This window comes from Nicotiana tabacum, chromosome 22, assembly GCF_000715075.1.
Source record: "Nicotiana tabacum cultivar K326 chromosome 22, ASM71507v2, whole genome shotgun sequence".
Classification (NCBI taxonomy): Eukaryota; Viridiplantae; Streptophyta; class Magnoliopsida; order Solanales; family Solanaceae; genus Nicotiana; species Nicotiana tabacum.
In genome coordinates this window covers 126,958,749-126,980,873 of record NC_134101.1, presented here as the reverse complement: position 1 = coordinate 126,980,873, position 22,125 = coordinate 126,958,749, and the positions used below count along the sequence as shown (strand labels likewise).

At 37.3% G+C, this 22,125-nt stretch overlaps 1 protein-coding gene across 2 annotated transcripts; it reads right to left on the bottom strand.

Annotated features, from left to right (window-relative positions):
* Positions 1-433: 433 nt before the first annotated feature.
* Positions 434-20,729, bottom strand: LOC107812959 (uncharacterized). Of its 2 annotated transcripts, XM_075243442.1 has the most exons (19): positions 20,454-20,729; positions 20,061-20,365; positions 19,668-19,785; positions 19,464-19,546; positions 18,347-18,564; positions 18,147-18,249; positions 16,944-17,026; positions 11,206-11,562; positions 10,742-10,913; positions 9,791-9,982; positions 8,639-8,848; positions 8,455-8,547; positions 8,038-8,252; positions 7,339-7,839; positions 7,173-7,253; positions 6,961-7,046; positions 3,893-4,633; positions 1,071-1,224; positions 434-937 (listed from the first exon to the last, which is right to left on the bottom strand). In XM_075243442.1, the coding sequence occupies exons 1-19, from the start codon at positions 20,566-20,568 to the stop codon at positions 853-855; spliced, it is 3,912 nt and encodes a 1,303-aa protein (XP_075099543.1). In that variant the 5' UTR covers positions 20,569-20,729; the 3' UTR covers positions 434-852. The 2 variants fall into 2 exon arrangements, with proteins under 2 accessions (XP_075099543.1, XP_075099544.1); XM_075243443.1 differs by lacking the exon at positions 20,454-20,729 and having other exon boundaries at positions 19,681-19,785; positions 20,061-20,201.
* Positions 20,730-22,125: the final 1,396 nt, after the last annotated feature.

Sequence of the window (22,125 nt, the reverse complement as noted above, 5' to 3'; positions counted from 1 at the left end):
ATAGCCACGATAAAATTGAAGGAAAAAACATAACTATAATAATGCATTGGTAAAAGGCTGCATATGTAGTTGAAGAGCTGTGTGTGAAAATTTTAGATTGGGCTATGATACTCTCGAGAGAAAGGAAAATTTGAGTGGACCCATGTTTTCTGAGAATTGCGGCTAAAATGAGAAGCTCTTTCTTTACAAGAATTAACATGGAATGTCAGGCATGCATGACCATGAGACAGACACCTCACTGTCTCTTCTTATATAAGAGAATATCAACCCAAAGATGCGGGGAAAACAAATAAAACAACAATACAACACCTATGATAAGACCACACACATTCAACACGAAAAACAAAGAATTTTGGAATGATAATACCAAAGTAATTGGAGGTGCATAGACAAGAAAACCATTTCATGCCAACCAGAAGAAACGAACAGATAAAAATAAAAATAGTAGAAGAAATGAACAGATAAAATAAAATAATATACAACGAACAACAGCAGCAGCACCAGTACTACCAATGCTATGGCGAAAGATGCATCAAATGTTTCACCTTCTAGGATGCCTCAGGATATTCTACAGATTCTCGGGTATTTCACTAACCACTAGTGTTCTCTTGGCTTCCAAAAGCTACCTAAAACTGTAACCACAAGATTATTTTCTTGGGACGTATTGCACTAATTGTTGGTACCTCATATAATTCGCCTTCTGAATGCCCAAGAAAGTACCAAATATCATGATTAAATAATATAAGAATTTCCTCGTATGTCATATCAGACGCCTCGCACTTCATGCTCAAAATAGAGGAACCTCATACATTTTACATTCCTCAAAATGTTTTAATACAATAGGGAAAAACCTTAATTTCCACCCTTCATGTCATCAGGTGCAACAAAATCAAACATTTGCATTCCCCTCCCAGCGACTGCAATCTGATAATGGTTCCTGAATATGACATACAGGCGGTCATATTAAAGAAAATATTAAAGCGAGGTACAGGTTGGTTTCCAGAAAGTGAAAAAAATGGAAGATTAAACAAGAAAATCAAAAATGCGGTATGACAGAAAGGATTACCCACCTTCCACAGGCCCTAGCATCCAATGCCTCAGGCTCCGGTACACTAACAACCATATGTTTGTGCTCAGTTAGTTTGCCTTGCTGTTCGAGATGCCAACACCTGATGCGCTGATCAAGACCCGTAGAAAATACCCAACAACCATCGGTCCAAACACCTACAGTGAACAAGACTAACATCAGGTCCAGGTTCATTCTTATGTGCAAATGATGATTTCATCAGTCATTTGACAAGAAAAACTCTGACTATTCCCAGCAATAATTGGAGTCTTATGAGCGTGGCCAATGCCTAATGAACAGGAGGGAGAGAACTATAGTTCAGAACTAAAAGTACTTTTTTCATTTTACATAAAATTCCGTTATTTACCACAATAATAGAACTTACTCTGCTTTACTCAGTTCAGATGATGTTGACTTTATTTGGAGGTCCATTAGTTCGTTATATTAGCTCCAAAATGATAAGTCGCGTAAAAATTTATAAAGGAATGAGGTAAGGCACGAGAAAGGTAAAGAGTCGGGGCCGTCGTTGCATAAAAGATTTTCCTATAAATGATCTTTCTCACTGCATAAATCAGCCTTCATAGCCTAACGCTACACTTTTTTTCTCTTGTCAAACAGTATCACATTATTGGCACAGCTTTTTTAGAACGAGAATGACCATGAATGAACGGTCACAAATGGATGTCGTGGGATGGATGGAATCCCTCCGTCCTTAACTAGATGTCTTGGGTTTGATCCCAGGGAATGGAAAAATTTCTGGTAGTGAGCGCTTCTCCTTTAAATGAGCCTTACTTGATGTGAATCTGGATTAGTCAGGCCAGTGGATAGGTTCTGGATACCAGATCGTTAAACCCACAAAAAGAAGGAGAATGACCATGAATGTTTAGCATGATCTAGTAATGAACTCACTGAAATTGATCTAGTAAGGATGAACTCATTGAAATTCCTCACACCATTTTGGCAGCTATGTCTATCGTCATTCACAATACAACTGCAAATTCAATACTTATCTAAAAGGTGTTGGTGAAATTTCAGAAAGCTAAAACAAGTAAGCATTTAATGAGACCGAAATAATAACTTATTCATTACATGATTACAAGGTTTCAAAATAAGGTTGATTAAAAGAAAGCGATGTGGCTCGAACATTTGGATGGAAGCTGGGAGTGATTCTACGCGGAGCAACGAGTAAAAATACATAAGGTTGGGTAAGGCCAGAAAGAGCTTCAAGTATTTTCCCAATTACTTCTCTTTCCAAATCATTATCTCTGTTTTCTCGTACCACAGATTGGATGTCAGCAAAAAATGTAATACAGGGATGTGGAGAATCCTGAAAATCGAGCTTTATAAGAGTAGTCTTTTAAATAGGTATGAAAAGAAATATAGATTTATGAGGGCATTATAGAGCCAAATGAGCTTAGAGCGCTATTTTTTTATCCTTGTTTTAATTTAATAAACTTATAACACTAATTAAAAGTGTGTGGATGAAACCAAACTGAGCACATTTGAATGGTTTTAAAATCAACATGACAAAGGAATCAATTAAAAAGGGCTGGTAGAAACTTCAAATCAAGGGCAGCAGGAGGTGAAATGAGAATGAACTAAGCTGTGTTTATATGTTAACATAAATGATGGCATGCACGGTAGGCATCAAGGAACTAGAAGCTTGCTCTCAACCTTCAAGTGTTTACGGAGTCTTGAGAGATCCTTCCAAGAAGATGAGAAGGCATATAACATGTTAAAGTGGAAATACAAGAAGAGGGGAGCAAGATTCAAGGCCAGAGGAAGGCTAAAATCACATTTAGAAGCTGCAGTTTTGGCTACAGTGAAGACCGTGATTGCGAGGCTCAGACTGCAACTGCAAAGGAGGCAGCACCAGCAAAGACCACAATTGCGATGAAAACTCAGCTGCCCAGGTCCGCGATAGCAGACTTTACACCTCGAACGCGAGGGAGGCCTGGGAGTTCAGCATGGCAATTTCAGCACATCTTATCTTAAGGCCTAGCTTAGGGATAGTTTGGGAATTTGTAACCTAAATTAGAACCTAGTATAAGTAGTTCTTTTCTTACCATTTTAGGCAGCTTACCTTGAATATTAATGTTTTCTCTTACTGAGAAGTATGGTGGAATCCCATGGTTGATGACAATTCTTGCAAGGGTGTTATCAAGTGGAATTCTTCCACTTGAAGGTATTCCTAGTTCTTATTGTTGCATAATTAGGGTGTTCATTTTCCTTTGAATGTTCTAGTTGTTGTTTTCAATTTGGGTCTATTCTAAATTCTTTACTTGCTATCTTTAATTTTCTTGTTTATTCTAAATTCGAGAACCTTCAGACACAGAGACTGCAGACTCTAGTCCAACAGTTCTATGAAATTTTAGTTTAATTTTCTTGTTTATTCCAAATTTCCTTTGAGTTTAATTTTCTTGTTTATTCCTTGTTCCTATCAATAAACGATCAGACTTGACACAGAGACTGCAGACTCTACTTTATATAGATATGATATGATAGAAAAATAAACTCTAGCTTGTGCGGAAATTGGACACTCAGACATTGAAGCTAGAATGGAGGAGATGACCAATTTCGAGAACCTTCAGACAAAAGGCCAAACTTTGGGTTTACACTATCCCTCTTCAACAGTTCTATGAACTTTAGTCCAACAGTTCTATGAAACTTTATTTGCAGTATAGCAGCTGTGGATCCTACAATGAAAAGGTAAACAGAGCTTTCCAGCAGCTAGAATGAAACAAGGCAAAATCACAACGCACAATAATATAAAGAAAATGAAAAACGTATGCACATTTTAATGAAAAAACAAATCAGATTATCTACCTTTAACCGCAGAGCTGTGAGCTGACATGACTTTATCAAGCAACGCAAATCTCATATCATAATTTCCGACTTCATAATGGTGAACATGACCGCCTACACTCAGTGATCCAGTGGTGCTATGTTGCTCCGAAGTCGAACTTTCACAACTCGGCCTCAACGATTTCAGAGAGAAATCTAATCTAAGACAGTTAAGTGACTGGTCGTCACCTCCACTTAAAACACAAAATGTAAACCTTGAATCAGATACTTCAGGACCTTTTATAACTGAAACATGAAGACAGTTGACCCCTGACTGGTGGACATTCTTGAAGATATGCAAGGGCCATGCTTTGTGTAATACTTCCTTTATGCCAGTGAAGGTGTCTGGAGAAAATGCATGTGTATTTTCTACCAAATGAGATATCCCTCGCAGAGTGTGATCTTGCACAGTTTTGTCAGTTCCTGGGACAGTTGTCGCACTCAAACCATTATCAGGCTTCCCCTTTGTAACAGGAACTCCCAACAATTGTTCCTCACCTGTTATTTTATTAGACACTTGACTGCCCAATGATCTCCACTGCCGTCCACCTTGGCTTCCTCTACCTGTACGTGGTCTTTTCTGGCTGTCTAGACCTTTTCTGATTTGAACTGCTGATAATTGCCGCATAAAACTTTCAACATGTTCCGTAAGATCCCAAAAGGCAATACTTCCATCAGTAGACCCACTAATAATAATATACCGACTTCCAAACCGAACATTGCCTGCAAAATCAAGATTTCAATCAGAATAAAAACACAGGAAAAAAAGAGCTATACAAGACAGGAGTTATCATCTACCTTTTATCACATAAGGAACAAAAAATGTATATGACTTCTCTACAAGAATGTAAATGCAAGTAAAGACCTGTAATTCCGCAAGTAGTTGCAACATAAATACCACAAACTGAGAGAACTAACTAGAGTCTGTTGTCTCCCATAAAGAAAGAAGTAAACATTGTGTTTCCTATAAAAAAAAAAAAAAAAAAAAGAAGAAGAATCAATCCAACAGTTTCTATGACAACATAAAGGTAAAATTCGTTGCGGTTCTTTTTTTTTTTTAAATTCATTAGAGTTTTTTTTCTGAAAATCCCAGCAGACATATTTTCAAAATTCCCAGAAAGCTGAGAATTTTAAGTGCCAATCCCATTATGTAGAATACAGAATTGACATGAAGACTTTTTTGAACTGGACAGAATTGACATAGAAACTTACTGATCTCTTGAGAAATTTCTTCATTTTCTTAATCGTACATTCAATTCCTTTGGGACGACTCCAACTGAAAGATCCTTTTGCCTTCAACTGACTAGAATGTCTAATTTAATATCTCAAGTATAACTCCTAGCACATTTTTTTTAGTTTATCACTATTTAAGGTTAGTATTTCACAATAATATTTTTGTTTGAATACATTGAATTACATATTCTTCTCATAGAAAAAAATTCACACAGCACTATTGTTCCCCATTCTATTACTATTTTTAGCTAGGGAACTTCCCCATCCCCCTTCCTCTCCTTTTGTCAATATCGAGAATATACCCTGTAAAAATATGAAAAGCCACGAGTGAAATATGTCTCCATGCTTCTCCCCAAGCTGTGGTACGGTTCGGTCTAAAGGAAGCTAAATTGCTTGACCTGGTGACTCTAACCCCTGTGGTCCTGTTCGGTCTAAAGGAAGCTAAAATTATTTGACCTGGTAATTTTAACCTCTGTGGTCCTACTCACTGGGCTGTCTGCTCACCAATCTCTATCCAGTGCTCGAGGAGAAAATGGCATAAAGCATAAGCACATCTTCTATATAGTCATCAGTACTGAGGATGGGTCACTTTCTTACTTGGTACCCCCACCACCACCACCACCACCACCACCCACCACCCCACCCCAAAGCCTCACATGTCAATCCACGTCCTACATGTATGTACTCCCACCTACAATAATTCTGAGAGATACATCTTATTTTTCTAACCTTCATAAAGCTCCTTTATCTTGCCTACCAGGAGCAACTGCATTTGATGGAAAGCACTCACAAAGTAGTAGCTATTCTCTTCTTCTACACCAGCCAAAGACCCCTCTCCCTCCCTCTGGTACTACATATAAGCTGCTTCATCACCTCCCTCAGATCTTCAGTGTGTGATGTGTCAAAGATCAAATATAGAAGAAAATACTGTTGTATATGTTGAAGGTTTGAACAAAAAATCAAAACAAAAACAAAAAAAATGCAGAAGGTTTCAGTAGTTTGTAAAGCATATGAAAAATTGAAAAGTCGTTACGTAAATATTACTAGAACCCATTTTATCTTACTCCTTCCGTGCCATTTTATGTGACACTCTTTCTGTTTTACTCTGTCTCAAAAAGAATGACATTTTTCTATATTTAGAAACAATTTAACTTTAAACTTCCTATTTACCCTTAATGATATGATTTTATAGCACAAAAATGATATGGCATTTTTAAGACCACAAGTTTATAAATCTTTCTTCTTTAAAATCCATGCCCAGTCAAACACCTTCATATAAAATGAGATGGAGGGGTATTTAATAGCATGTGCTTTGACAAGTACAATTCGAACTACTTCAAAAAGGTAGGTATACACTACTTCCACAAGCTCCCAAAACAAGAAAGAATATAGACAAGCCCTGGCCTCTCTTCCCTTAGGTGAAGGACAAGGCTGTTGGTTACAAGGACAGTGCTTCTTAATCAGCAATAGCCAGGTCAGTTACTTCAAGATCTTGGCCAAGGGTGATCGCCACCCTCCCAGCCTATTTTGATGAAGGCCAAGCTCATCAAAAAGACACTAAGAAGAAGATTAAGGAGGCAGGTGGTGCCATTGTGCTCACTGCTTAGGTTTGCTTGTTATTAGTAGCTTTTACATATTTGTTTTAATTCCTGGTTTAAATTAATTAATGCAGAATTGACTGTGAGATTACTGGATCTTTGCTTTGAAATGCATTTGGGAACATTGCTATGCTCAAAAATCAATCTTAACCTATAGATCCTACACAGTCAAAATATGAAAAAAGTTGTTAATCAACTAAACCTAAGTAGTAAATCAACCTTGAAGTTGGGGATATGTAGGAACAATGATATGTTGCAAAGCAAGCACCGGAGATGACAAAGGAGTCAGTAAAGCAACATCAAACCTGAAATTGTTATTGGAAACGAGACCAGGTCAGAAACAAGAGAACAGCATGTTCCATAGTACCACGCTGCAAAAGGGAATACAAGGTATTGTTATTTGGACATGCTGAGATAATGGACGTACATACCAGAGTCGGTAGGGTAGTAAAAGAGCTCGTAGTGTAACTGTGGCATCTGAACATGCAACAACTACGAAACAGACTGAACACCTGCAGATGAATAAACAGGATGTGAAATTGTTCATATTCGCCTAATTTGACAGAACACGATGATGGTTACTGTTGATTTACTGACCTTGTGCCTGCAACTTGAGCAAGAAAAGCAGTAACTGCGAGATATCTCCAATCATTGTCACATATATCTGGTACACATGGTTCTGAATAGCTTCTCTTGTCTTCTGAGGGAAGTGATCCACCATTTTTTACCATTTCACTAACTTTTTTATTGTTTTGTAGTTTTCCATGATTCCTTTCTCTGGTTGGCATATCAGTAGAAAGCCACTGGAAATCATTTCTAATGTTGCACTCTGGGTCAAAGGTTCCTTCCCTAATTCTCATATTACTTTTTTGCTTCCAAGCAGATACCACCCTTTTTGCACCTACTGATATTAGTAATGAAAGATCCTCCGGGTCCTCTAAAAAACCTTTTTCACTGTTAACGCTGTCAGGCATGTCATTTTCATCCAGCACCATTCTATGTAGCCTTGAGACAAAAAATATAGATCTCACAGCTGATCCGCCAACATGTTCACCAAGCAGCTTGGAAGTTGACCAATTTTCAATTTCTGAAGCATACCTGAGACATCAGCAAAATAACTAATTTGTCACAGAACTTCAAAAAGTCAACGACAAAGAAAGTGCGCAAATATAAAGACTCGTCGAAGGAAGCCCAATTAGGTAGGGAAATGGTTGAAACAAAACTACAAAAATAGACAAAATCCATCCCCCAGGATTAAGTAATGCATAAAAATAAAAATCGGAAATGGTATCATACCTTGTCAGTCTCACAGTTCCATCTTCACAACCTGTTGCAACCCAAATCATTTCAGAAAAAATATCCTGCTTTTCATTTAGACTGCACGATGAATCTTGAGAGATAAAACATAAGGTATGTATCTCCCTGCCATGGAATTGCAAATGAAGATTTTTGGGATACATAACCCTCTCACTAGTGTTCACCCAGTGTCTATGAACATAAATAATTCCATCCTGCAAAGAAAGAGCTATGGTGTTACGATATTAATCCAGTCATTAGAAGAATTATTACTCTGAGGCCAGCTAATAACTACAAGTGGTGCAACTCCACTTCCCAAAGCAAGCTGGACTAAACCTCCTGTTGCCTGTATGATCATTTCCTATCTTCTAAATTCATCGTGGAACAGGAAATTAACAGATTTGGAAAAGATTATACCTTGACATAGGCAAAGCAATTTTTCATCTCTGGTACATCACCAAGAAAATAAGAATGAGGACGCCTCCATCCACCACAGGTTACTTGCAAAACCTATTCCAGCGAATGTAAGATCATTATGATGCAGAAGAGAACGAGAAACAGAGGGACAGGATATTGACCGAGTAGGCAAGAGAGACCAAACCTTTGTCTCGGAAAATAAATTCCATATGATAAAGTCTGATGAAGAAAATCCTATTGCACAACTGCTTCCAGGTAAATCGCCTTGTTGGTCAGCATTAGTGAAGATTGATCGTACTGTACTTAGCTCTTTCACTTGCTTGATCCCTACGAATTCCAAGTTATGACGACTTCTATCATGTTCAAAGTAGCATATGCACCCATCTCCTCCAGTCTGAAGAAAATAAAGAACAAAAAGAAAAGCTACTGCATTGGACAACACAATCGCATGTTCTTGCATCAAGTACTTTCAGGGTCTTGAATCCAAGAAAGTCCTAATATTAACGGTATATTTATATGTAAAAATTTGAATGAATCTGTGTTTACATAATAGAAACCTAAAAAGAGTCCTCTTTCTCGTTCTCTTTTTTTTTTGTAGACAAGATGATTCAAGGACAAATAATCGGAACTTAGAGGATAATGCCCCCCCCCCCTTTACCCTTCTTCACTTAAATACCACGCTTTTGTTTGTTTCAGGCTTTTGTCTGCAGCAGATTCAAAAGTGTGACGTGTGCCTAACCCACACATCATGTGCTACGCTCTTACCACTAGACCAAAGCCTTTGGGGGCAATAGTTTACACATTTTTGTAGTATCATTTCTTACTACATGACCTTGTCTCACTTTTTTATCTCTGATTTATAGTTGTATGGAACAGAGAAGTCCAGATTCCAACCCGGAAAAAAAAAAAAAAAAAAACAGGAATGATGGGAAAAGATCTCTGATATGCAGTTAAAGACTTTCAACTGTACTTTGGCCAATGTTATAATGCAGGGACTCTCTCTGTAACACTTAAAATAATGATGGGAAAAGATATCTTGAGGTTAACAGCTACAGGGACTAATAAAGGGTCAACCTCCATCTGTATATTTATTTTAAAATATATTATGAGACTTATTACAGATTTTTTTCATTATTTTAGACTTAGTTCTTATATAGTTTCCGAAAGCTTTATCATATAAAGCAGCGTATAAGGCCTGAAAATCAAATATCAACGGATTCTTAAATCAACATATCACAAAGGGAGAATGAAAAGATCACCTCAAACCCAAGCAGGAAGATGCTTAATGATTATAAGTAACTAGTAGAACAGAATAAGCATCCAAGTAAGGTCTTACTGAATGAATTTCAAGTTGTGTAGGACCAAAACTAGCAACGGAGATGCTACACACAGTTGATATTCCATGAGCTCCTCTGAAGTTGCTGAAAGGACTTATATTTATTTCGGAAGCTGTAGACATGCTAAAAAGAATGTCTCTTTGCAACGGAAATAACAAAAGATTACCACGAATGTCACCGCACACTAGGACCTACAAAAAGGGAAATAGATCAAGAATTTTGAAACTTACACAGTAAGTAATATTTCATACTGATGGGTTGTTCAAACTTGAAACAGACAAGTCAGGATATATTATTGCTTTCCAGAGATAGAAAGAGAGAAGGAATATATATTTGAAGCAACTCCTCTTTTATTTAGGAACATAAAGGGAACACCCCAATATGTATGGAGGAACTTCATCTTAAGAGTCACATAGCAGAGTAATTGAAGAATTATTTGGAACAATTTAATCGGTACAATGTATAACAAATGCTACTTCAAGGATACTAATCAATAATAGGAACATGACAATTGCAGTAAAGCAGCCATATGCCCTGTTTCTAACTTACTCCGTCCCAATTTGCTGGTCTTTTCTTTTTTGACTTGGCACGAATATTAACATAAGAGTTGATAATATGTTTTTTTGTGGGTCAATCTTTGCCGCTGTGTCATAGAATATAGAATAAAGGATAATTTTGAATTGAGAATGATAGGATGAGTCCTATAGAACTTTTGCTGGTATTTAAAATGCAATAGAACTTTTCATTTCATTTAAGGAAAATGAACAATATTTTGGAAAAATCCAAAAAAAAGGAAGGTGTTTTGGGAAGAGGGAGTAATACCCAAAAAGTGTTTGAGGCTACACACACACATATACAGAGAGAGAGAGAACAAATTTGAAGCCATAGAGAGACAAAGAGAGAAGGAACATGCTAAATTTCACAATGCATAAAATGTAAAGGGTATTGACCTCATTCTCTACTGATGCATCCAAGCACATTATCCGCATTCCAAAGCATGAGCGGAATTCTGCTATTAAAGAAACACAACAACTTCTCATGACATCCTGAGAAACAGAGGGCAAAGGGTTGAACAACCTCCATAGTTTCAATGTGCCTCTAGGATCAGAAGTGAAGAGGAACCTACAGGATAAGGTCATCAGAATATATGGCTTTCGCACAATCAGACATGTAAATGATATATTATCCCTACCAACAGACGCAGATTTTATCAAATAAAATGTGTTTATGGGGTTTGGGGGGGGGGGGGGGGGTTCAACGGCATACTAATGGTACTGAAAGGAAAGATCATATCGGCCAAAAGTCAACAGGATGTCGTCAGGATAGACTTAGAAAGACTTTCATCAATCTTCTATATAAATATGTCAAGCATATTCATCGAATCATTATGACTTCTGGCATCATCATAACTTACTTGGGTCCCAAAGATTTGCACCAATAAGTCCCAAGTAGTTGCCTCTCTGGTTCAGCTGACCATGTAGACATGAGTTCAACTCGAGGATTCAAGACATTATCAACAACTCTGGCAATCACCATAGTGCCTTTACCATTGCCAACAGCAACCCAATTTTCAATGTCTTCAGTAACATCAGAACAGTGTGACAACAAATCCATGCAAACAATTGGTCCTTCCTCCTCAATATGGAGAAGCTCAATCCATTTCACATCCTCAGTATCATATAGTTTAGCATGGTACACATATCCATTGTTTGTGGCAACATAAAGAGAATCTTCCCGAGAAAAATGCAAGCATCTTACATATTCGCTTTTGCTGCATGAAATTTGATAAAGCCAAATGATCAGCCAATAAGCATTTAGAAATCATGGGCTTAAATGTGAACAAGTTGTCAAGAACTAAAATAGGATGAGTTGCATTAGCAATATAAGAGACTTCTCCTGAAAAATACAACTGGTTCAACAATTACTCCTGAAATATATAATACATACAGGCTCAAAATTCTTTTTTGAAAAAAAAAAATTAACAGTGGTTTCCGACCAGCTTGCGCATACCTCGACCATTTCATTGAGTACATGCATCCCTCCACCAGACAAGGACAAGTATTGGGTAACTCTGCCCACCAAGTCATAGGCATATTAGAAGAAATTACGTAACTTTTTTCTTTTGCTGGGATTCGGACCCTAGCCTCTCATGGTCTTCATTTAAGCTTCATCGACTGCTAGGCCCCACGCCCAAAATGTTAGTTCACAACACACTTTACCTCAATAAAGTTTGTTGGGGCAAATCTACACATCCCCTAGATCAATATTTGGATTTCAAATAGGAATCCATAATTTGAATTTCCTATCATAATACAGTTATTTCCATTTTCATCCAAGGCCAGGTGTCAACATAACTAAGACAAAATTTAAAGGGGAAAGCTTCTACCTTTTCAAAGCATAGTTGTTTTTAGAGAAGTACTTTTAGTATTTTTATAAGTAAAAGCACTTTTAATTAAATCATCCCACACTCCCAAAGAGGGTGTAAGAAATGTTACTACAAGTGATAAAGGTACTTCAACTACCAATACTTCTCAACTAGATAACTTAGAAAATAAAGTAACAAGAAAGTGGCATATGTGATATGTTAATATATGGTTTCTAAGAAATTGATAGAAAAAACATGAGTTTGTGATCATCAAATGAGCAGCTTCTTCTACAAGTAACTGAATCCACATAGGTTCGCGCCACCATGCCACCAATGTTCCACGTGTCACAAACGCAAGGTTCACTCATTAACATAATCCTTAACTCCCCCCCCACCCACCACAACCCCCCCTCCCACTTACACAAAGAATATAAGAGGCCATCATGTGCTTTGAAAATCATCATCACTGGGAAATTGAAATATCAACTGTACCTGTTCAAGAGGCCATCATGCTCTCTAAAATTTGGAATATAGAGAGCAAATTCCTCCTTTTGGACAGTTGAGTCTTGTACTTCCGCAATACCTCTTTCTGACCCATTAGAAAACGATCCTTGCAGATGTACTTTTATTGCAGAATCAAATCTCGCAGTCACAAGGAGTGCTGCATCAGGATCATAGAGACATCACCAGATCCCCCTTCCACTGTACCAATAAAATGTGATATAGTTATTACTCCCTCCGTTTCAATTTATGTGAACCTATTTTCTTTTTAGTCCGTGCCAAAAAGAATGACCCCTTTCCCTATTTGGAAACAATTTACCTATATGCAATGATTTATAGCCACACAAAATATATGTGTCTCATTTTACACCACAAATTCAAAAATCTTCTCTCTTTTCTTAAACTACGTGCCTAAGGGTGGCAAGTGGGCCGGTCCAGGATCGGGACCGCGGACCAAACGGTCTTCTGGGCCTAAACGGGCCTGAGCCAGTTAGAACCGGCTATGTGGGCCTAATTCGGTCTTCTGGGCCGGTTCTTCACTTTAGGACCGCTAGGCCCAGGACCATTTAGGACCGGGACCGGACCGGTCCTTGGTGGGCCCAAACGGTCCCAGCGGTCAAAAATTTTTAAAAAAAAATTCTGTCCGTTTGGGCATTTAAAAAATAGACTTTGGCTATTTACAAAATAGCCATTTAACCCCCCCCCAAACCTTCCCCCCCCTTCCAACTTTGTTTTAATCCTAAATTTTTTATAATTACATTTTTTTCCTATTTTCAACTATAAATACCCCTTCATTCTTTCATTTTTCTTACAAAATCATCAATCTCTCTAATTTTCTTCTATAATTGCTACTATTGCTTATTTTATTGTTACAATTTGTGAAAAAATTGTGAAGTTGGTAAATTGAAGTCTTCAACGATAATCAATTTTCAACAAGTTGTTCGTCAACTCGATAAACTCGTTCCAACTCTTAATTTTTAATACTATAGTTTTGTTTGTTTTATTTATTTTCTATTATTTGATTAATTAAGATAGCTTCCTTAAAAAAACTTTTTGGTAAAAATAAGGGAAAATCCAAGAGTGGCGAATCTAGTGGCTAATATGTTCCTCCTCCACTGCCCCCGGCTCCCCGACCCAAACCCCATATCTGTCCTACACCTGTTATTCTTGATAGCGATAATAGTTTATTACAATTTACTGAGAATCAATTTTGCCATAATGTTGGAGCTGGTGAACAATTAGACCATGAATTAATGAATGCTCTTTATTCTAATCCAACTATTGTTGAAAATGACGAGGAGGAAATAGATTTTGATGAAACTCAACCGGATGACGATACATCCACTAGTCATGCTCCTGAAGTTAACCCAACTAGTGATAATCCAAATGATGCCCCATCTGATACTCCTGTTACTGCCCCTACTTTTTCTAGACAACGTACCAAACGGACAGAAACATCTATTGTTTGGCCATTTTTTACTCAACTAATTCCATAAAATAAGGCTAAGTGTAAAACTTGTGGCAAGGAGTTAGCTTTTACATATTTTGGAGGTGGACGGGAACTTTCGCTAGATACATATTGATACACCCTCAAGATAAAGTCAAATATCTTCGTGCCAAAGCTTTGGCCAAGGGGACAAGAATACCTACTCCTAGTCAGGCTGACCCTAGTACCAGGTAAAATCAATTTCAACCGGAAATTAACACTGTTACCGGTGGTATTTTATATTATGAACCAAAAAATGATCGGGAAGAATTGCCAAAAATGGTTACTGTTATGTGCTTACCCTATAGTTTTCCTTCTGACCTTCACTTTGTGCATTATATTAGAAAAAATTTTAATCCTACTTATAAAGGTTTTCCTCGCACAACCGTAAAACGTGATATTTATAAATATAAACATGAATATGAACAATATTTGCGTTATTTATTTACTCATATAAATTGTCGTGTTGCTATTACAACTGATATTGGTAGAAGTGGTAACAATTGTGATTACCTTACTATTATCAGTCATTGGATTGATGAGGATTGGATAATGCAAAAACGCATTATTGCTTATAGAATAATTAATTCACGTCATACAGGGCAGTTTATTGCTAGCACAGTTACGGATATTTGTAGATATTTTTGCATTAGTGATAAAATAATGTCAGTTTCAATGGATAATGCACTAGTAACACAAATGTTGTAGTCTTGCTTACCACTACACTAAGTCTTGCATTTAATAACATTTTTCATGTTAGATGTATGTGTCATATTTACCATTTAATTGTGGGTGATGGTATGAGAATTTTAAATATTGAAATTGAAAAGGTTAAAATGGCTCTTAACTGGCTTTTTTATTCAAACCGTAGAAGTAGACTTAGAGAATATTTTAAAAGATGCGATGAATTTGGCCTAAGAGAAAGAAAGGTCCTTAAACCTTGTCCAACTAGATGGAATTACATCTATGAAAGTTTAGTTGTTGCATGTGAATATAGAAACCCCATAAACTCAACGTTTAATGCTCATGTAAGTGATATGATGAGCACCTTACAAATGCGGATTGGGCTAATGTTAAAATGCTTGTAGATTTTTTAGAAAAATTTCATATTGCTACAAATGAATTTTCTGGGCAATATTATCCTACTATTTCTAATTGTTTAGTTTATATTGCAGAACTTGCAAATTTGTTTGGTCATTTTTCAGAGGATGGGGAAATTTATAAACTTGCTATTGATTCTATGAGAAAAGGGTTTAAAAAATATTTTTTCCCTATTCCCCCTATTTATGGTGTTGTTGCTTTGTTAAATCCTTGTACGAAATTAGGAGGTCCTCAATTTTGGTATGAAACTGTTTATAAAGGTTTAGCACTTGAAGATGAGGAGTTGTCTAACTTCCGGAAGCAATAGCCTCAATTAGAATAAATGCTCAAACTATTTATAATGCTTATCAAGTTGCATTAGATCATGCTAGACCAAATATTCCAACTCCTTCTTCTTCTGATTATCAATCATCTAAAAGAACTGCGAGAGTAAGAGCACTTAGTGCTTGGGCGGGGTTTAGGGGTTCTCAAGATTCTACTAGTTGTGATTTTTCACAACTAAATGAGCTTGAAGTTTATTTGTCACAGGGAATTGAGGAAGTGAATCCCCACGGATCCTTTAATCTTTTGGAATGGTGGAAGGACAAAGAAAAACACTTTCCGGTTCTTTCAAAGATGGCCCGAGATATTTTAACTATTCAAGCTTCAACAGTGGCAACGGAGAGCGCTTTCAGTCAAGCAAGACTTCAACTTGGTGATTATAGAGCGTCTATGAGGGAGAGCTTGAAAAAATCAGTACTTTTCAGATATTGAATTCCATTCGGAAAGAAGAAATTTTGGACTTGCTGAATCACAACCAGAGGCAGACAAAGCTTACGAAGAAATGCTAGCTTAACTTGCGGAGGATTCTACTTCGTCCGGAAGCGGTGATGACCAAGCTTCTTTTCCGCCACCACCAACGAAAATCCCTCCGAACCTTAATGGATTTATGAAGTTTGTAAGAGATACCATGTAACTTGTATGAACAAAAATTAGTATGTATTATGTAACTTGTATTTTGGCACATCTTGATTAGTTTTTTTTTTCTTCTCAAGGGTGGTATTAGCACCTTGTTGTGCTCATTCCATAGGGGGGAGGAAGACTAAAAAAAGATATTGCCATGTGTTTTTTAATGCTATAATATAATTATAACGAATTGCTTTGAATATCTCTTTACAATATTTTGTCTTTAAATTTGAATTAAAAATTTAGGTCACAATTCTATAATAAAATTTACAAGGAATTGCCTTAGATATTTCTATTAACATCTTTTTTTCTCTAATTTCTATAAAAAAATTATAAAAAAAAAGTATATGTGGGCCCACTTAGGCCCACTTAGCCCGCGGGCCGGGACCATTTAGCCCGGGACCAAATGGTCCCGGGCCCGGTTCCGAGCCGGTTCCTACAAAAAGACCACCAGGACCGGGGCCGTTTGGCCCGTTTAAATCGGGACCGGGACCGTTTGGACCGGCCCACTTAGGCCCGGGACCGGCCCACTTGCCACCGTTATACGTGCCCAGTCAAATAGGTTCACATAAATTGAAACGGAGGGAGTATATCATAAGCCAGTTTATTCTAAGGTGTACAATGCAAGCAAGACATTTTGCACCACAGGACATAAAGTGACACTAATGAAGTCAAAAATGAGAAATAATAATTTAATTGGTATAATAACATAATTAAGAAGTCACTTCCATGATGAAACGTTCCTTTCACTTACACATGCTCCCTGATTCTTGTAAGTTGTGTGCCATCCATTCCCCATACACGACACGTGCAATCCTCGCCAGCAGTTATGATTAACTAAGCAGAGTCCCACATATAGAGAGACAAAACCAGACTTAGAAGCGATCCTCACATGTCCCACATTTGAAGGAAAGGAATGCACAAATTCTTAATGAACCATCACAACGTACAGTTTTACAATAAATATTACAGCATAGCATCATCAATATATAAAATGTCCCCCTCATGAAGAACACAGAACCGTCTGATACATGAAAACTATTTCTGGCATTAAATCTGCACAAAATAAAAAAAGCAACCGCAACTGGGCTCTCTTGACTCTCTAAAAAACCCTATAAGTTACATGTCTTCGTTATCAATGTGCATATTGAAGATTTTGGTTTGCACTGACAGCGCTACGTGATTACATGTAGGCTTTTCATTACTTCTTGCTTGTCAGATTGTTCCCCAAGTATTAAAATAAAGTCAAAGATTGGCAAGATAAAAGTATTGATATTCATACTGATAAATAATTGTGAGATTGGAAAATGCAGAAGCTCAGTAAGCATATATTTATCTGACTTGTCAAGCTACGCAAAATGTGATAGCTTTTCTTTTGATAACCGTGGTATCGGGCCAGTTTGCGTGCACCTCGACTAATTCCACGGGGTACCTACTACCTCCCACCATCACAGGTACCATGTAACTCTGTCCACCAAGGTTTTGATAGATGGGAGAAATCACCCAAGTATTTTTGCCTCCACTGGGATTTGAACCTAAGACCTCGTAGTACTCAACACCTTATTGACCACTAGACCACACCCTCAGGTGCTATATAATGTGTTTTCATTGTAGAGAAGAAGTTTAACCAAAACCTGAGCGATCTTCCCTATCTTCTCTTCTCCTCTTTTTACAAGCTTATCCATCTATCCTCATCATAAATTGTCCCTAGTTGTTTACAAGTTCATTAGTTCTGAAGGAACTGGGACACTGGACAAGTTTTTTTAGCTGACTTGTTGTATTCTCCTGCAAACCCCTGGTCAACCCCAGCCATAAAATGCTTTAGACCATTTAGATAGCTTTTATTACAAGGTTGCACAGTTATTTTTGACATCTGCAACTTCAGTACTTTAGCCTGCTGAACAGCATATTCCCTGATGCTGTGTAAGTGAATTACAAAGTACTTTCATGAACTTACAGAGTCAAATATATAGCAGTCCCAAATTCTAGCACTGTGACCAAATAAGACAGAGTCAACCACGTGGTTGGAACCATTAGCACCAAGCGTCCAGATACGAGCACTGCACTAACAAAAAAGAAGAATAACCACCTAAGTCGCTGATTAAATGTTTCTATGGATCAATATATACATAGGTGTTAATTAAGAAAAATATGGACCTTCGATCATCAGATACAGATACTAGTTTAAATCCATCAGCAGACCATGCAAGGCGGAAAATTGAACCTTCATGTCCAATTAGTTTACATATATTTACAGCTTCATATTGCTGACAAGGAAGCTGGCGACCCTCGTGACTGGTCAAATGTAAAACGTCTTCTGTAGGGCTTCCAATAACATCAGGAGCAGCCTTACAACCCACTTTCCAAACAAGAACCTGCCAAACCCAGATCAAGAAAATTAAGCGCCTGTCGGAGGACATGCATATATCAAGGAGCATACAAAAGGCGTTACGAACACCTTTGAACAGATCCATTTTACCAAAGAATTAAGTGATAATTTTGAACTGTCAGAAACTGTAAAAACAAGAGAGTCAATACAGGCTATAGAGCATATCTTCAGTTATTGAACAATATCCAACCAAAACTGTAGAAGGCGAACCATAAAATCTGTTTATAGTATGCAAAAATATTCAAAAAGAGAAGTTTTCAGGAAAACAGTCAAAGTAGTCAAAAGAAACTTCTAAAGAATGTGCATTCATCTTTTCTGATAGCAGAACAATTTTAACCATGTACCTTATGACTCAAATATCTGAAGCATCACTAAGGTTTATATCCTAGTGGTATTTGTGGGACTCTCCCACACAATAGATGTGGGTTTGATTCCCACTGCACTCTTTCCCTTTCCCTTTCTTGACCCCCCCTATAAAACTGCCTAGGGTATTGGCGGGATGATTAGGATTCTCCACTTTAAACCAGAGGTCTCAGTTTTGAGACCTGAGAATGTAAAATGAAAACCTACCGGTGGGGAGCGTTTTGCCTGCTTAGTGGGCCTGTTCGGTGAATCCTGACTAATCAAGCCAGAGAGTTTCGGATAACGGATGTATAAAGCAAAAAGATCCATGAAGTGTCATTTGAGGCTATATTGCTAGATTATTTAATTTATTTAGAGACAATATTAGGGTTAAAATTATCATAAGTGATGGAAGAAATTTCTCCGATGACAGATGAACATCTCTGCAATATATCAAAAATACTCCTAAGTTTGGACAAAACACTATAGCAAGGGAAATATGATAAGATAGAGTGGGAAAAGGTATAACCTAAATATTGGTACCTCATTAAGGATAGTGCCAGATGCTACACGGAGAGATCCAACATCATCGCCCCAAATCCTCATGGAGTACAACAAACACCTTTCTAAAAGTTAGATGAAGAAAAGAGTCAAAAGCATGAACCGTGGCATCCATGGTTGAATTAAGTCTCCTAATGAACAATAGAACAGAAAGCACTGGTCTAGTATGATAACTGATAAACCAACCTGAGCATCTTACTCTGGAAAGGAGAGAACATCTCAACATATCCCAAATATGTACAGAATTGTCACTGCATCCTATGGCAAGACAATCACCATTGTTTGAAGAAGTAGCACCATCCCACTACCACCACATGTTCAGTATCATAATAAGCATAAATCCGACAAAAGGGGTAAGGTGTTTCATAATTAAGAAAGAGTTTAACTTTTGTGTACGGTCAGTGTACAGATTTCTTACACCATCAGGTTAAGTTGACTTAACAATAGATAAGTCTTTCATATGGTAACCTGGAAAATAGAGTAATAATGTGCTATAACTAATTAAAATTGAACAAATGGTGTAAATTTTCATTCCACTATCAGTGTATATAACTTAAATCCATTGAGAAAAAAGTTTACCTTCAAAAAGCTAACGTCCAAAACCCAGTGGCTAAACTTAGGTAACAGGAGCAGGAGACTTAAAGTTAAATGAAAACATGCTTGTTGCTCAGTTTGAGAATTAGAGACCCTCTGAATTTGCAAGCTGAAAACTTTAACTCTCCTCTCACCATAGACTGCGATATTTAAAGTAACATGTGAACCCGACAAGTGTTCGTTAAATGTCTGCAAAGAAACTCCATGCACTCGAATTCCGTCAAACACATCAAATGATTTTATCATCTTCCCAGTCGTTAAATCGTAGACAAGAATTTGTGAACCAGTTCCTGTGGATACACGTTAATTGTATGCTTAGAACCGTTTCCGGTACAAATATAGTAAGTAAAGAATAACAAAATGATAAAGAGAACGGACCAGCTAGAAGAAAAGGAAGAGAAGAGAAGTCAGGAGGAAGGTGTAGAAAGCAAAGGGCAGAGATTTCTCCAAGGTACTGCCCTCTTTGGAGGCAACAGCTGCTTTGCTCCGCCATGATTAGGAGCTACAAGCAGTCGGCAGTGCACTGGTGAGGTTCACTTGCGGCAGTGTTCAAATGCTAATGGCCAATTGGGCTAGTATTCAGTTTTAATGGCCCGTTTGAGACCTCCTGGCCTCTTACCGATCATAACCTCTTCAGAATAACCCAATTTAGGCAATACAAATGTGTGTTCTTTTTAATAAGTGCCGCGAACCTCAATTATTTGAGGGCCAAGATATAAATTTGACCGATCCCCTGAAACTACCTATATTTGCTAGCCAAAAAGCATAAAGGAGCATATTATATGTCTGTTGTAACATATATACAAAATTATATGTCTCTTACACAAAACATATACTTTTTGTGGGCTATTATTTTTAGGAGCCGTTAAACATATATTTTTCATTATTTTTTTAATTGTATATTTGTTATATCTCATCAACATTAACAATATACCCAGTATTATCCTATACTGTGTGGTCTAGGGAGGGTAGTGTGTATGCAAACCTTACCCCTACCTTGTGAAGATAAAGAGATTGTTTCTAATAAAACCTCGGCTCAGGAAAGCATAAGCACCACATTAGTGAAAAGATAGACAAGAAGGGACAGCACCAAAAAGCCATATAAAAACAACATGATAATAAGATGATCAAAATGAAAGAAAACGACGTGTAGTCTTCATAAACCTACTACCAACAGAATGCAAGAGTGCGTACTAATACTACTGATCGAGGCCAACCTTGTACTACTATGAAATAGCAAGAGAGGTCGAAGCAGCTTTTACCCGAGAAGGTCGGGATCGATTTCCACAGGGAGCTAGATATTGGAGTTGAGTTTCTATCTAAATTGGTGTTGCGTATTTGTTCCTAATTGCACTTCTAAACATTGTTGGTTTTGATTTTACTTCTAATTTTATACTACTACAATGCTAAATTAGGCTAAGTAAAGCTAAGATTAAACTATTGAGAGTTGTTCAAATAGATAAAAGGCACTAGGGTAGTGACTTTCTCCTAGGTGGTTAATTGACGGATTCTTGAGTCTAAGGCTAGATTGTCACATTTGGGGAGTATGATATAACCATTGCACGATTCTACTCACTCTATACCTCTCGGTAGTTCGAGTGATTTTGCCCGAATTGACTTTCTCAAAACCAATTGGGTATGCAAATTTGTGCAAGCAATTGAGATTCAAGTCGGGTATTACTATCTCTAGGTTTAACCCTTTAATTGGGGCTATCAATCTCTTGAATATGCCTCAATTCCTTGTTGGACCAATTTCATGGACTTAGGCTCTCTTTCTCAAGAAGAGACAAAGTCTACTAGGCATGAACTAGTGTTTGCAACCACTAATTCAACATTAAAACCCTAAATTAGTCCAAATATCAAACACACATAGACAATCAAGCATCAAAACACAAGACCCATCAATTACCCACACTAGGGTTGAGCCACAACCCTAGCTAATGGGTCTAGTTACTCATAATTATAGAAGAAAACAAAGAAATAATGAAGAAAAGCCTATAATAATTAATTACTAGATAAAACTTGAAGATTCAATATTGAAACTAAGCTA

Bases quoted from the DNA above. Each gene is read 5' to 3' on its own strand.
- LOC107812959 (XM_075243442.1), bottom strand. From the start codon at position 20,568: ATGGCGGAGCAAAGCAGCTGTTGCCTCCAAAGAGGGCAGTACCTTGGA. The intron at 11,563-16,943 runs GTAAGTGAAAGG...AATTTCATGCAG, and splicing joins ACAAGAATCAGGGAGCATGT to CAAAAGCGAATATGTAAGAT. The intron at 7,047-7,172 runs GTATGTACGTCC...TAACAATTTCAG, and splicing joins TTACTACCCTACCGACTCTG to GTTTGATGTTGCTTTACTGA.